Consider the following 15,670-nt stretch of genomic DNA (forward strand, 5'->3'; position numbering starts at 1 on the left):
ACCTAAATAATAGAATGCAAAATATAAAGAGTTAACCTTGTGGTAAACTATGGATTTTGGGTGATTATGATGTGTTAATGTAGGTTCACTGTTGGCAACAAACATGTCATTCTGGTGAATGGCATTAGTAATGGGGAGGCCACACATATGTGGGGAAAAGTGGTATGTACACTTTTTGTTATGAATTTAGACTGCTCTAGAATGAATAAATAAAATTTAAAAGAATAAACTGCTCTAACCCTGGCCAGTTGGCTCAGTGGTAGAGCATCAGCTCGGTGTGTGGAAGTCGTGGGTTCGATTCCCAGCCAGGGCACACAGGAGAAGCGCTCATCTGTTTCTCCACCCTTCCCCCTCTCTTTTCTCTCTCTCTCTCTCTCTCTCTCTCTCCCCCTCCTGCAGCCATGGCTCCATTGGAGCAAAGTTGGCCCGGGTACTGAGGGTGGCTTCATGGCCTCTGCCTCAGGTGCAAGAATAGCTTGCTGGGTGGATCCCGATCGAGTGCATGGGGGAGTCTGTCTCTCTGCCTCCCTGCTTCTCACTTCAGGGGGAAAAAAAAAAATCTGCTCTAAAAAGTTTAAAAACCCCACAAATTGTTTTAGCATCAGCCTGGCGTGTGGAAGTCCTGGGTTCAATTCCCAGCCAGCACACACAGGAGAGGCACTCATATGTTTCTCCACCCTTTCCCCTCTCCTTTCTCTCTCTCTCTCTTTTTTCCCCTCCTGCAGCCATGGCTCCTCCTGCAGTTGTCCCAGGCACTGCGGATGGCTCCATGGCCTCCATCTCAGGCGCTAGAATGGCTCTGGTGGAAACAGAGCAACGCCCCAGATGGGAAGAGCATCGCCCACTAGTGGACATGTCGGGAGGATCCCGGTTGGGCACATGCAAGAGTCTCTCTCTTTGCCTCACTGCTTCTCACTTCATAAAAATACAAGAAAAAAATTTGTTTTAATTACTTAATGACATAAATATAATCATCTATATTGTTCCATGAAAAAAAAATTGGCTGTACAAATTAAAATTTTATTTTAAAAAATAGAAATATAAACTTTGGGTGATGATGACATATTAATGTTGGCCCACAGATTGATATAAATATAATACTCTGGTGATGGATATGATATGCTGATGAAAGAGGCGGTACTGGGGGGAAAAGCAAGGAAGTTGTTGGGAACCTGTACTTCCCACTTTATTTTGCTGTGAGCTACTCTAAAAGATAACATCTAGTAAAAAAAAAAAAAGAGCGTTAACAATTGAATAAAAAAGTATAGAAAAACATAAAGAACAACTGAGACAGCAGCAGGGTATACAAGGAGAGCACTTTTTTTACTGGAAAAAGTTTAAACCATACTTAGACACATCACTCTCGAGCTCAAATGCCTCGTGGTTAAAACAAATTTTTTAAATGTTATTTCTTGATTTTTAGAGGGAGGGGAGAGAGAAAGAGAGACAGAAACATCGATTTGTTTCTGTATGTGCCCTGACCAGGTTAAACTGGTAATCTCTGCATAGCTAGACGATGCTCCAACCAATCAAGTTATCTGGCCAAAGCTGTCTAGTGATTTTTTTTTTTTTTAACTCAAATTCCTTTCTTTGTCATTTAAGGACTTAATTGTAATCCAAAAAAAAATCATAAAATATCAATTAAAGGATGAAAATTGAATATAGTAGACCAAATATATAACATTTTTCCCAAGAGATCTAAAACAATTTTTTTAAAGATTTTATTTACTGATTTTACAGAGGAGGAAAGAGAAAGGGGGGAAGAATGAGAAGTATCAACTCACAGTTGCTTCACTTTAGTTGTTCACTGATTGCTTGTTGTAAGTGCCTTGACCAGGCAAGCCCAGGGTTTCAAACTGGTAACCTCAGAGTTCCAGGTCGACATTCTATTCACTGCATCACCCCAAGCCAGGCAATACAAACATATTTTTAAAAGATTTTATTTATTGATTTTAGACGGGGGGGGGGGGGGGGGGGAGGCACAGGGAAGAGTGGGAAATATCCACATGTAGTACGGTACTAAGTGCTTCTCATGTGTACCTTGACCTGGCAAGCCCGAGGTTTCAAATCTGCAACCTCAGCATTCCAGGTCAACACTTTATCTACTGCGCCACCACAGGTCAGGCAACAATTTTATTTTATTACTACCTGATGATTTTTACTACTTTCTTCAAAGCTATTTCGATAGATGCTTCAAGAAAAAACTCATTTTCTAAACTTCTCCAAGAAACAAAAGTCTCTTTATATACACTGAATCAATCCCTTATGAATCTCAAGTAAAACACTTTTATTCAATGATTTTCTTTTTGCAGATGAAGAACTTACCTCTACTTATTTTGTAGTGGCTAGAGGAAGGATATTTAATTCAACCAACCTTTAAAATTACAGGATAATTACACATAGCCACTGAATTTAATTTTTCAAGTATTAAATCTAACAAAATAATTTGCATCAATTTATTCTATAAATGTTTACTTAAAATTCCTTCCATAGAAATTCTAGGAAATTCTGAAAACACACACTGAATACATCTGATAAAAATCCAATTCAAAAAAATTCAATTTGTATTATAACTAGTACATGAAATTCTACTAACCATGCTTTTAAATTTTACTCATCTGCAGCCTTCATACCTAGTGTCATTTGATGAAACTCTCAGCAACTAACTGATTTATCCATACAGTATCCTTTAGAAACAGATTACTGTTTAACCAAAGATGCTATCTGGTCTGGACAAGAGGATAAAAAGACTACAAATTGACCACAAAGAAAGGGTGGTAGTCATGTGCTTAAGAAACTGGTTATACTTACATACATAACTTCCTTCAGCTCAAATACCTGAGAGATTTTTAAAAATTCAATTCCTTTCTTTGACATTTAAGGATTTTAACAATTTCATAGGTACTGTCGTCTTTTTTCCTCCCAAACTACTCTTTTAAGATGCTTTCACTTTCGCAAAACTGTTCTACTCATTTTCTTCAAACATACCGAGCCCACTACTGTCTGTCCTGTTATTCATCTGTCTAGCATGTTTTACTACCCATCTGCCTACCATAGTCTGACCCTTCAAATCCCAATCCTATTGTCACTCCATGAAACTATTTCTTAAGCAAGAGCGACAGAGAGAGGGACAGACAGGAACAGACATACAGACAGGAAGGAAGGAGAGAGATGAGAGGCATCAATTCTTCATTGTGGCACCTTAGTTGTTCATCGATTGCTTTCTCATATGTGCCTTGATGGGGGTGGGGGGTAGGGGCTACAGCCGAGCAGTGAACTCTTATTCAAACCAGTAACCAAGGGGTCATATCTATGATCCCATGCTTAAGCCAGTGACCCCACGCTCTAGCCAGAGACCTTGGGTTTCAAACCTGGGTCCTCTGTGTCCCAGTCTGACGCTCTCTATTCACTGTACCTCTGCCTGGTCAGGTGAAACTTTTCTTGACCATCAGAATTCTTAGTATTTCTTTATCCAAAGAAACAGATACAATCCTAGCATATAATTGGCATTTAACTTATAAATTATATAATAATCTCATATATTCTTCATATAAATGGAAATCTATTCTACTGCTCATCTAGTATAAATCCAGTTTCCCCAATTGACTAATGCTATTTAAGGGTTGGCTTTATCAGCATCAATCATACTGTCCCTACTTTGGCAGAGTTTTAAATGTTTGATCATAATGATAATTTTAGAACATGAAAAACAACAAATATTATAGCAGTTCCAAACTTTTAAACTATCACATAAGATTTAAAAAATTATATATATATATATTTTTAAAATTTATTTTTATTTATTTTTATTTTTTTTGCCTGACCAGGCGGTGGCACAGTGGATAGAGCGTCGGACTGGGATACAGAAGACCCAGGTTCGAGACCCCAAGGTCGCCAGCTTGAGCACGAGCTCATCTGGCTTGAGCAAGGGGTCACTTGGTCTGCTGAAGGCCTGCGGTCAAGGCACATATGAGAAAGTAATCAATGAACAACTAAGGCGTCGCAACGAGAAACTGATGATTGATGCTTCTCATCTCTCTTCGTTCCTGTCTGTCTGTCCCTATCTATCCCTCTCTCTGACTCTCTCTCTGTCCCTGTTAAAAAAAAAAAAAATTATATCTTTTTAACTTTCAAAGGCTGAGGGTTAGGCACACCTGTAACTACGCAGAGGAGCACACCAGTTGGGAAACTCTGCTTTAATGTAAAAGACAAAATATCAACAGCAAGGAAAAGAAATTTAGTAAATTTTTTTAATGTAAATTTTTTTTATGTTTGTGTTTGGCTTTCTATTGAAACTAATATCTAGAAACTTCTTGGTTTTGTTGTCTTCAGTAAATAAAAACTTGTTAGGCTTTTATACAATGTATAAACTCCACTCATTTTCTTTCTGACTGGGAAATTCAACTGGACATACTTCCATGTGTCCACAACCTCAGCCACAGTAGAGTTTAACTTAAATAATTAACTCTGCAAATAAAAACCAACAGAAAGAATATTAATTAATGTCCATAAATCTGTTCTGGTATGAGTACCAGTCAGTTTTCCCAAGGACATCTACAGATTTTTTATATAGGGAAAGTTAGTCATGCTATCAGCATTCTATATGCCAATGTTATTTCATACAGTATTATTTTAAATAAGCCCTCACCTAATTTCTAGGTCAGGCTTAATGATTTCAATATCATCTGTTACTAATATTTTGTCTCCATTGCCATCTGCTTATTTCTTTAAACAAACTGAAGAAAGTCACTCAATTTCCTTTGAGTTTTTAAATCTAAATTGAGTTCAAACCCCTCTGAACTTCAATGTGACACATATTTATTTAATCATTTCCATAAAGAATTTTTCTTGGCATCAGGAGGCAATAAAATAGCTTTATTTCCAAATTTGTAATGTGCCAATTTGACTGCTAATTTAAAAGTAGGTATTACTTAATAATACAGTATTGAGAGGCTGGGCATTCTTGTACTTGGTGGAAACACAACATGGAGCAGGAATTTGGCCACCTCTAACAAAATCACTCACAGATTTACCTTTCACCCAACAGTCTTGTTCCTATGAATCTACCCTTAAGATACACCTCCATAAATAAAAACAACATATGAAAAAGGTTTTTCATGTTAGCATTATTTGTAATAGCAAAACATTAGAAACAATTGAAATGCAACAATGAGATTAGTTGAATAAACTATGATGCATCTATACATAGAATACTATAAAACCATAAAAGATAAGAAAAGATTTCCAAATGTAATTTCCAAGATATTTTTTTTTAAGATTTTATTTATTCATTTTAGAGAGGAGACAGAGAGAGAGAGAGAGAGACAGACAGAGAGAGAGGGAGGGAGGATCAGAAAGCATCAACTCTCATATGTGCCTTGACCAGGGAAGCCCAGGATTTCGAACCAGTTCCAGGTCGACGCTTTTACCCACTGCGCCACCAAAGGTCAGGCTCCAAGATATTTTAAGCGAAGAAAGCGAAGTGCAAGAGTACATATAGTAGTCTATCTTTTGAGTAAGAAGGGAGGCAACATGGAAAGGATAAACCAGAAACTAATGAAAATGATTATTTATAGTGGCTGGGGCATGGAAATGGACTAGAAGGGACAAGATGGGAGTAAGACATTTGAAAACTGTGAGTTTGTTCTGACTCTTGAACCATATAAAATGAAAAAGAATCGGGAAAAAAAATGAAAAAGAATGACAAAGTAATACCTAACACTGAATACAAATATCCCTACAACCCAACAACAAAATAACCCAATTTCAAAATGAATGAAGGTATGAAAGAGGTTAGCATTCCCCTTGACAAAGATAGAAGAAGCTCTCAGGCTTAACAACACGCACACAATTAAGGCACTGCCACCTACTTCATGGTATCTAGCCAACAATTTTAAGAAAAAACAAAAAAGAAGAAACTCATGGGCATGAACAACAGTGGGGCGGTTTCAGGGGGCAGGGGCTGTAGGTGTATAGGGAGGATAAGTGGAGATTGTCAACATGACTTGGCAGGGTAAACACACAATACAGTATACAGAGATGTGTTTTAGAATTTAGCACCTGAGCGTCGACTTGGAATGCTGAAGTCACTGGTTCAAAACCCTGGGCTTGCCTGGTCAAGGCACATATGAGAATTGATGCTTTCCGCTCCTCATCCCTATTCTCTCTCTCCCCACTCACTAAAATAAATAAATAAATAAATAAATAACAATTTTTAAAAAAAATTAAGCACCTGAAACCTTTATAATAGTTAACCAGTGTTACCCCAATAAATTCAATAAAAATTAAAAAAAAAACAAAGAACTTGAACAAACATTTCTCTAAAAATACACAAATAGCCAACAGGCATAAAAAGATGCTCAACTTTGCTCATCATCAGGAAAATGCGCATCAAAACCACAATGAGTTATCACCTCATACTCTTTAGAACAGCCATTATCAAAAACACAGAAAATAACAAGCATTGGTGAGCATGTGGAGAAATTGGAATCCTTATGCACTGATAGGAATGTTAAATGATACAACTGCTATGGAAAACATATATAGAGTAGTGGTACAATACTGTGATTTGTAAAGAAACATGTATTTGATCCTCATCCACAGTTCCTGTCTCACAGCTCCAGGAACTCTTGGAATTTCCTAAGTATTGAGAGTCAAAAGAGGTTACCATTCATTAGGTTAATGAGGTGACTTTTGAAAAGCACCAAAGATGAGGGATAGTTACTAAAAGGTCCAACCATGTGATTAGAGGGTTGTAAAGTTCAGTCACACCCACCCCCACTTTTAGGAAGGGGAGAGGGGCTGGAGATTGAATCAATCAACAGCTGACGATCTAGTCCAGTGGTAGTCAACCTGGTCCCTACCCCCCACGAGAGGGTGTTCCAGCTTTCATGGTAGGCAGTAGCGGAGCAACCAAAGTATAAATAAAAAGATAGATTTAACCATAGTAAGTTGTTTTATAAAGATTTATTCTGCCAAACTTAGTGAAAATCCGACATAAAGTACTTGGTAAGTAATTATTATTATATGCTTTAACTTGCTGTAACTCTGCTTTATAAAGTAAAGTTACTTCCCTACTTTATAAATCACCATTACTGTGGAACCAGTGGGTGGTTAGAGAATTTTACTACTAACAGAGATACAAAAGTGGGCAGTAGGTGTAAAAAGGTTGACTACCCTTGTCTAGTCAATCATGACTACGTGGCAGAGCCTCCATAAAAACCCAGGAGCATGAGGTTCAGCGAGCTTCAGGCTGGCAAACACAAGGAGATGCGGGAGGGTGGTGCCCCTTCCCATATACTTTGCCCTATGCATCTCATCCATGTAGTTGTTTCCAAGTTATATCCTTTTATAATAAACCAGTGATATAGCAAGTAACATGTTTCTCTGAATTCTATGAGCCACTCTAGCAACTTAATTGAACCCAAGGAGGGGATTGTGGGAAACACTGATTTACAGCCAGCTGGTCAGAAGTACAGATGACAACTTGGATTTGAGATTGGCATTCTGAATTGAAGGGAGTGGCTGGAATCTCCAATCTGTGCCAGTCGGTCAGAAGCACAGGTAACCTGGGTTTTTGTCTGGCATTTATTTATTTGTGTGTGTGTCTGTTTATTTTTTATTTAAAATTTTTTTAATTTATTGTGTGAACATGGTTTCAAGTGCCTTCTCAACCCTCAACACCCTCAACCCCTCACATTGTGCCCCCCATGTTGCTTGGCATTTAAAGTGTGTGTTTGTGCAGATGCACAGTTTCAGAGAACAGACTGACAGCTGTCAGAGGGAGTGGGGGTTTAGGGGCTGGTGGAAAAAGGTGAAGAGATTAAGCAAAGAGAAAATACTTATAAATACAGACAATAGTGTAGGATCTGCAGAAGGGAAAAGAGGGTGGAGGGGGGATAGATGGTGATCGAGGGAGACTTGATTTGGGTGGTAAATGCACAGTGCAATATACAGATGATGTACTACTGTAGAGTTGTATACCTGAGACCTTTATGATTTTGTTGACCCAATCAAGTCAATAATAAATTTTTAAGAAATAAAGAAAATGTATATTTTGGAAAGGAGGTAGACAGTCTTATAGGACTGAAACCTTAACTTGTGGAGTCTGATGCTATCTCTGTGTAGATAGTGTCAGAATTGAGTTGAATTCTGGGACACCCTGCTGAAGTCTGAGAATTTTTGTTGGTGTGGAAGAATCTTGAAGACATTATGCTAAGGGAAATAAGCCAATCACAAAAGGACAAACAGTGTATATGATTCCACTTATAAAGTAGTAAAAATTCATAGAGACTAAAAATAGAATGGTGGTTGACTGGGCCAGAGGAAGGGGAGAATAGAGTTATTCTTTTGGGGTTTGTTTGTTTTTTAGAGAGAGAGACAGGCATGAAGGGAGAAAGAGAAAAAGCATCAACTTGTAGTGCGGCACTTTTAATTGTTCATTGATTGCTTCTCATATGTGCCTTGACTGGGGGGCTCAAGGCAGCGACCTTGGGCTCAAGTCAGTGTCCATGGGATCATGTCTATGATCCCACGCTCAAGCTGGTGACCCTGCACTCAAGCTCAAGCTGGATGAGCCCACGCTCAAACCAGCAACCTGGGGATTTTGAACCTGCAACCTCACCATTCCATATTGATGCTCAATCCACTGCCCAACCACCGGTCAGGGAGTTACTGTTTAATGGGTGCAAAACATCAGTTGGGGAACATAAAAAAGTTCTAGAGGTAGATAGGAGTTTTTTATTTTCTTTCTTATTTAAAAGAAATTTACTGACTGATTTTAGAGAGAGGAAGGGAGGGAGATAGAGAAACAATGATTTGTTACTTCACTCTATTAATGGTTGCACAACAATGATAATGCCACCAACTGCAAACTTAAAAATGATTAAAATGGTAAGTTTTATGAAATACATATACATTTTACCACACAAAAAAAGCTGCTGTGTTAAACCACTGGATTTGGGGGTACTCTGTCACATAGCAACTGAAAACCAGAACAGTTCTACAAAAATAAGAATTGTGCTGCACTAAGTACTACTTTACAAACACAGCTATATTTTAGGGCTTGATCTTAAGAAATCTAGCTTTTACACTTAATTTTTTTAGTTCTTAACAGAACCTTCTGCATTAATACAAATATTAAAATATATGAGCAGAATTTAGAGTTGAAATTACAGAGTTTCACGTAAAATTAACACACTATGTAGCAATTAGGGATAAATAAAAATAATTTATGGAGGTGAAAATAATTACAACCTAACTATTTCTGGGGTCTACCTACAGGAAAGGAAAGTGAAAGAATTTGTGGCCTTCCTGTCCCTAATGTAGTCCTCCCCTCTTCCAACCTAGGTTTGATGAGAAAAGGGGGATGTCTTATCTTAAATCAAGTCCACCATATCCTAATTCCTATTAAACTATCAAACAGGCCAGGCTATAGAAAGCAGAAGTGAGAATGTGGGGAAGGGGGAGGATAGTTGACACAAATATTACAGATAAATGAAAAAAAAAAAAAGTAGTAATTCCTGGTAGGAGAAAAATGGGGAACAGTTTTAGAACAAAAAAAGCTATCATTTCATCTTTCCAAGTACCAAGTTAGTTAATTATTTTGATTTGATTCTATAACAGAATAAATATAGCTAATTTGGTATAGAGTTATGGCTAGAGAACTGTCTAGAGTACTGAGCTCTGAGACCAGGTAATAAGAAATGGATATCAGAAACAAATTTCACCCTGCCAATCCCTCCCTCCTTTTAAAAACCAAAGATTAGCAAGGTCTCCCATCTCCAAAATATCAAGAAAGGAACAAAAATGTGTGTGGCGCATAGCTCTGTAGTAATACATAATCAGAGATAGACTATGCATAACAAACTGGGCAGCACAATTTAATGGAACTTTGTACAACACTGTTTACAGGTATATTTTGAGAGTATTATAAAACTTATCAAATATGACCTCTGCATTAGTTTCAGAATTTTTAACTACTACATAAAAGGAAGGCTATTTGTGAATTACAGATTTTCACACTTAAAGTAACATTGGTAGCAAACTGTTGTTGTTCCCAACAGCCAACAACCTTTTGTATAGCTTTTAGTATTTCTGTCAATACCTAACTGTAACCTATCTAGGTATCAAAACTATCAATGACAGTTTTCACCTTTAATTGACCAGGGTTGGTCACAATCTCTCAGACTCAGTATTTTCATCTGGAAAATTAGAACAAAACCAAATAAATTCTAAACTATATTGTATTTTAAAATTCTAAATATGTATGTTATCATCTCTGGTATACAAGTTAAGGTGCTTCGTTGCATTTCAAAATATTTTCAAATTACCTTTCATTTACAAAAATAAATATTTCTCTAATCTAATATTAAGACAAAGTCTTCACTTGTTTACTCACTAATATTTGTTGTTCACTCAACTAATATTTGTTGAGCACCTAATCATGTGCCAGGCATTAAACTTGGCATTGGGAGGATACAAAAATAAATATAGATATGGTACCTATATTCATGAAGCTTACAGAGAACTTGGGGGACAAACCAAATAAATATGCATAAGTGTAATATCACAACTATAAAAGTGAAGGAAGGAGCTAAAAGAGTAAATAATGAAATATCTATGAGATTTCCTTAAACATTATATATAAATGACAAATGAACTGAGAGGAATGGTATAAATGGCCTACATAATGTGAAATCTGTCTAGGCAAAAATAAACACGGCATGTTCAAGCAACTGACAGAAGGACAGTATGATTGGACATAAAAGATCAAAGGATATATTAGCTATTCAAAGACATGCTCTAAGAATTATTTTCAAAGAAGCTTCAAAGCATCACTATAGTTTCTAATGTTAAAAAAAAATGCTGTCCTTTATCTCCCTGCAAAAGACCAAACTAACTCTCATGGGCTCTTTTCATGTTACTGTTTTCAACTGCATAATAAAAACTACAACTTGTTAGTTCTACTTAGATTCCTTAGACGAAGGCAGCTATAAGAATAAAAATAAATATGCTATTGCCCTGGCTCTGCCACTAACCTGCCCTAGAACTGATCTTAGTAAATGTTACTTGGCTACTTTGGGCCTAACTTTTTATTATCTGTAAAATAGGAGAAGTCCCAGAATTTAAGATCCTTCTATCTCTGAAATTATGTTTTCACTGTAAAAATGCTTGTTCTATTCCACCCCTCTCCCCATCTAGGTTTGCTGACAAAAGCCCACCATATCCTAATTCCTATTAAACTGTCAAGCAGGCCAGACTATAGAAAGCAGAAATGAGAATGTATGTGGTGAAGAGAAAGAATGGTTGACACAAATATTACAAACAAATGCAAAAAACAAACAAACACAGTAACAACAACAACACAGAAGTAATACCTGGTGGAAGAAAAATTGGGGACATTTTCAGAACAATAAAACCCTATTGTTTCCAATATCTGATAATTAGACCAAATCTCTGAATTCTACTGACCAAGATTTTACTTCTTTAAGCCCTCTTTGTATTATGTTGAGGTTCAACATTGTTGCTATGTTATAATAAATTACCAAATTTATAAAATTTTCCCATAACCAAGGGTCTAATAAACATAAATTATCAAAAATAGTTATTCACTGTTTAAAAACCTACACTTCAAACGTGACAGTAATACTTTAACTAAACAAGAATCCCTAAAAATTCAAAATAGTACTAAGTCAAAATAGACTTAAAAAGGCATGAGGAAGACAAAAATCTTAATAATTCTTAAGAAAAGCAAAATTTTAGCATAAGACATTCAAATTGGTTAATATGCATGTCAATTTTAACTTCTGAAAGAACTCATAAATGAATATTCTAACCCAATGCTCTAGACTTGGTCCTATGTACGAACTGAACCAACAACCTCTGTGCTTCGGGACAAAGCTCTAACCAAATAACTTGGTGAGGGCTACAGTTGTACAATTCAAGTTTTAATATTCTTAATATGAACACAATAAAAAAAAATCTATAAATTTTTTTACTGCCTGACCAGGCAGTGGCGCAGTGGATAGAGCGTCGGACTGGGATGCGGAGGACCCAGGTTCGAGACCCCGAGGTCGCCACCTTGAGCGTGGGCTCATCTGGTTTGAGCAAAGCTCACCAGCTTGCTGGACCCAAGGTCGCTGGCTTGAGCAAGGGATTACTCGGTCTGCTGTAGCCTCACGGTCAAGGCACATATGAGAAAGCAATCAATGAACAACTAAGGTGTCACAATGAAAAACTAATGATTGATGCTTCTCATCTCTCTCTGTTCCTGTCTGTCTGTCCCTATCTATCCCTTTCTCTCTCTTTCTGTCTCTGTAAAAAAAATAATTTTTTTACCAAAGTTTTGTTTCATAATTTTCAGTATTTCAAAACACTCAATATAACCATATGAAGCATCAGTTAAGGACCTCACTTCATGTATAATTTTACGTATCATGATTTACTGTAATGGAAGACATTGTGTCCTATTCCTTCCAAAGAAGCGACAAATAGATTTAAAAAAAAAATTTTTTTTTTAATTTATTGATTTTAGTGAAAGAGGAAAGGAGAGAAAGACAGGAACATCAAGTTGCTCCTGTATGTGCCTTGACAAAGGACTGAACTGGCAACCTCTGCACTTTGGGATGATGATCTAACAGTTAGATTCTAACCAACCAAGCTATCTGGCCAGGGCAAGTAATTAGATTTTAAACACTAAATTCCAAGACTACTTTAAATATTCATTTAAGTACTCGCAACATTGTGAACATTTACTAGGTACTATATTAAGTAAGCTTTAAGATCAAAGGGGCAAAAACATTCCAAAAGAATACATTTCATCAAATTGCTCAAGGTAGAAACATTGTTTCTTTGCTCCCCTCCCACCAAGTCTGTCTCCAACTAAATAGTCTCTTGGATCATTCTCTACCTCTTTATTCCCACTGTCATAGCCCTACTTCAAGATTTCAACACCTTCTACCTAGGTTACTATTAAGTTTCCTAGCTGGGCTCCCTGCTCCAATCTAGCATTGCAAATGTCCTCTGGGTGGGAGGGGGGAATGGAGCTGGGTAGGGTGGTGGTGGTGGTGTCAAAGATGCCCTGGACGAGAAACACTGCATCAAGCTGATCCCTCAAAAAGAACAGAATTTTGTAAGACTGTGGCCACAATCTACGCCCATGACCAACATAAAGCTGAAACTTACAACCTAGACCTTAAGAACCACCATGCTTAAATTAAATAAGCTGATTCTTTTTTTTTTTTAAGCTGATTCTTTATAAAAAGGATCCATAATACTTTCTTATAAACTCTTTGAACATGTGGACCTAAAACATCACCTTAACATCAAGTCTGAATTTTGAAAAATCAGTACTTCTGTCAACATTTAACCATACTATATATATACATTTTAAGTTTCTGGATATTAGAAAATCGTGACAATTTAAAAAATACCTTTCATACCTAAGTCTCTTCAGAAGTTGATGAAAATAGGGCTTCCTAGACTTATTACCTATATTTAAGGTTACAAGCTACTTTGAACAGTACTGTCATGAATATTTCTAGAAAAAAACTTTAAAAGTTTTAAGCATAAATTCTTATGCTTAAAAAACAGGAAGATTAAACACACACACACACACACACTCCTTTTAATTTTCCATAATGGTTATGTCTCCCCACAGAACTTATTACCCAAAGATACAGCCAAGATACAACAATAGCTCTCAGAAGGGGTAAAGGAGAAGGCGATAAGCTATCTGAGAAAAAACCTGGTCGGTGAAACTCTCAAGGCCAGGCCTAGTAGTGTGGTAACCCCACAGGAGAGGTCTCTCCTACCACACACATCGGAAGTGCGGACATCCTGCCCAGACGCTTACCTTCAGTCGTTTGATCATTTCATCCGTGGTGATCTTGTCGGTGATCTCCTTTACCCCCGGAGGGTAAGCAATCTTCCCGTCTGCACTCCCGACGCCGGAGAGGGCAGTGGCAGGCTTGGGCTGCGCGGTGGAGAAGTCCATCCTGGGGGACAACTTTTCTTTCACAGTCCTCTACCGGCCTCTATCGGTCAGAAAACAAAAGTTCAGCGGGAAATGGGCGACTTTGTAACCTCTTTTTTCATTTCAAAAATCTCTAATCTGCAAAAGGCTCTGTCTCCCAGGAGGCCGGAGGCTCGGCGGCAGCCCCGCGATCCGCTCCTTCTCCGGGCTTGGACCCTGGCGGCCACCCCGCCGCCCTCACCCACACGGGCCCTTCCAGCCCCGGGCCCACCGGGCTCTCCGGCACCAGCCCCTGCGGCCGCGGGAAGCGCCGAGCAGCGCCCGGAGTTTCCCATTACGCCTTTCACAATGAAATCCATCCCCATGCTGCGTGGTCCGAAGTTTGGCGGCCTCGGGATTTCGGCGAGGCCCCCAAGGCCCCGGCTCTACCGGGAAGAAACCCCGAGTCCCCGCACGGCCGATCCCCTTTGGGAAGGGAGACGCGAGGCCTATCGGGCTCGGCTTAGGCCGCAAAACTAGGCACCCGACCGGACCCACACGCAGCAGCGGCTCCTGGGGACGAACGCCTTCGCCGGGCTGAGCTTCGGGACCCCCGGCGTCCCCGCCACGCTCCCGCCCCTCCGCTGTCCCGCTCCCCGGCCCCGGCGGGGCGGGGGGGACAAGCCGCCCTCCACCCCAAGCCCCACGCAAGGAAGCGACTGACGCGGCTCCGCACTTCACATTTTGTTCCTTCAACTTCGGCTAAGGGACCCCGGCGGCTTCTGTCGCCCCCGGCCACCGGGTGCCGTCCCGCGCCGCCAAGGCCTTACCAGCACCTCCGGGCAGCCCCGCCGGGCCTCGGTCCCGCGCCCCCCCACCCCGATCTCCCCTTCCGTCCCCTCCCTCCACCAGCCGAGGGCGGGAGCCGGGCCGCCGCCTCCGCCTTTACCTCCTCCTCCTCATGCGGGCGGAAGGTGCATCGAGCGCCCGGGCCTCTGTCAGGTGGTTGCGCCGCCGCCGCCCCTCGTCGGGCTGCACACAAAGCGGCTTCGTGGGTCCCGCCGCCGCCCGCCCCGTAGCGGCGCTGGGGCTGGCGGTGCCGAGGAGGAGCAGCCGCCGCGGGGGGAGACGCGGGGCGAGTGTGCGCTGGGCGGGGAGATACTGCCGCTCTCCGTCCGGCCGAGGAAGAGCAGCCCCGGAGAAGGCTCCTCCGGGACTGTGCGCGCCTGTGTCCGTCCGGGACCCCCGCAGCCCACCCGCCCGCACCTCGCGCCGGCCGGGTCCGCCGACCCGGCCCCGGACGCCCCTCAAGCGGCGCGCGCCCGGCCGTCCGTGTGCCTGGGAGCCGACGCCTCGCGCACACACCGGCCGGTCACGCGAGCGGTGCGAGAGCACGCGAGAGCAGGGCGCGCGCCTCGCTCCCTCCCCTTCCTCGGCGGGCTGTGCCTCCGCCTCCCTCGGGCCCGAGGCTGCCGCGCGTGGGGCGGACAGCGCCGCCACCTGGTTGGCGCCAAGACCTGCCTCGCGCAGCGCCCTGGGGGAAGACCAGAGCCCAAAGGCGAGCAGAGGAGGAGCCCGGGAGGCGGGAAGAGAACCCGGCCCGTGCCACCCTGTGAGGGCAGAGCTTTAATTTATGTCGCGGAAATGAGTTCACTCACAACTTTTGGGGGTCATCCTGAGGGACATGGACGGAATTGGTTAAAAGATGGTTAATTA

At 40.7% G+C, this 15,670-nt stretch overlaps 1 protein-coding gene and 1 non-coding gene across 5 annotated transcripts in view; one reads left to right on the forward strand and one right to left on the reverse strand.

Annotated features, from left to right (window-relative positions):
- PDS5A (PDS5 cohesin associated factor A) overlaps positions 1–15,329 on the reverse strand; it is a 118,762-nt gene extending 103,433 nt beyond the window's left edge. The window contains exons 1-2 of one of the 4 annotated variants that reach the window (XM_066387386.1): positions 14,904–15,329; positions 13,856–14,036 (exon numbers count right to left, since the gene is read on the reverse strand). In XM_066387386.1, coding sequence (XP_066243483.1) covers positions 13,856–13,996 — 141 coding nt within the window. In that variant the 5' untranslated portion in view covers positions 13,997–14,036; positions 14,904–15,329. Of the gene's footprint in view, positions 1–13,855; positions 14,037–14,678; positions 14,831–14,903 lie in introns of those variants that run through there. The other 3 variants (XM_066387389.1, XM_066387388.1, XM_066387390.1) reach the window with 3 other exon arrangements.
- LOC136407435 (U6atac minor spliceosomal RNA) lies at positions 5,772–5,896 on the forward strand. Its single transcript, XR_010751969.1, has one exon. It is a non-coding gene; the product is annotated as a U6atac minor spliceosomal RNA (small nuclear RNA).
- Positions 15,330–15,670: the final 341 nt, after the last annotated feature.

This window comes from Saccopteryx leptura, chromosome 5 (genome assembly GCF_036850995.1).
Source record: "Saccopteryx leptura isolate mSacLep1 chromosome 5, mSacLep1_pri_phased_curated, whole genome shotgun sequence".
Classification (NCBI taxonomy): domain Eukaryota; kingdom Metazoa; phylum Chordata; class Mammalia; order Chiroptera; family Emballonuridae; genus Saccopteryx; species Saccopteryx leptura.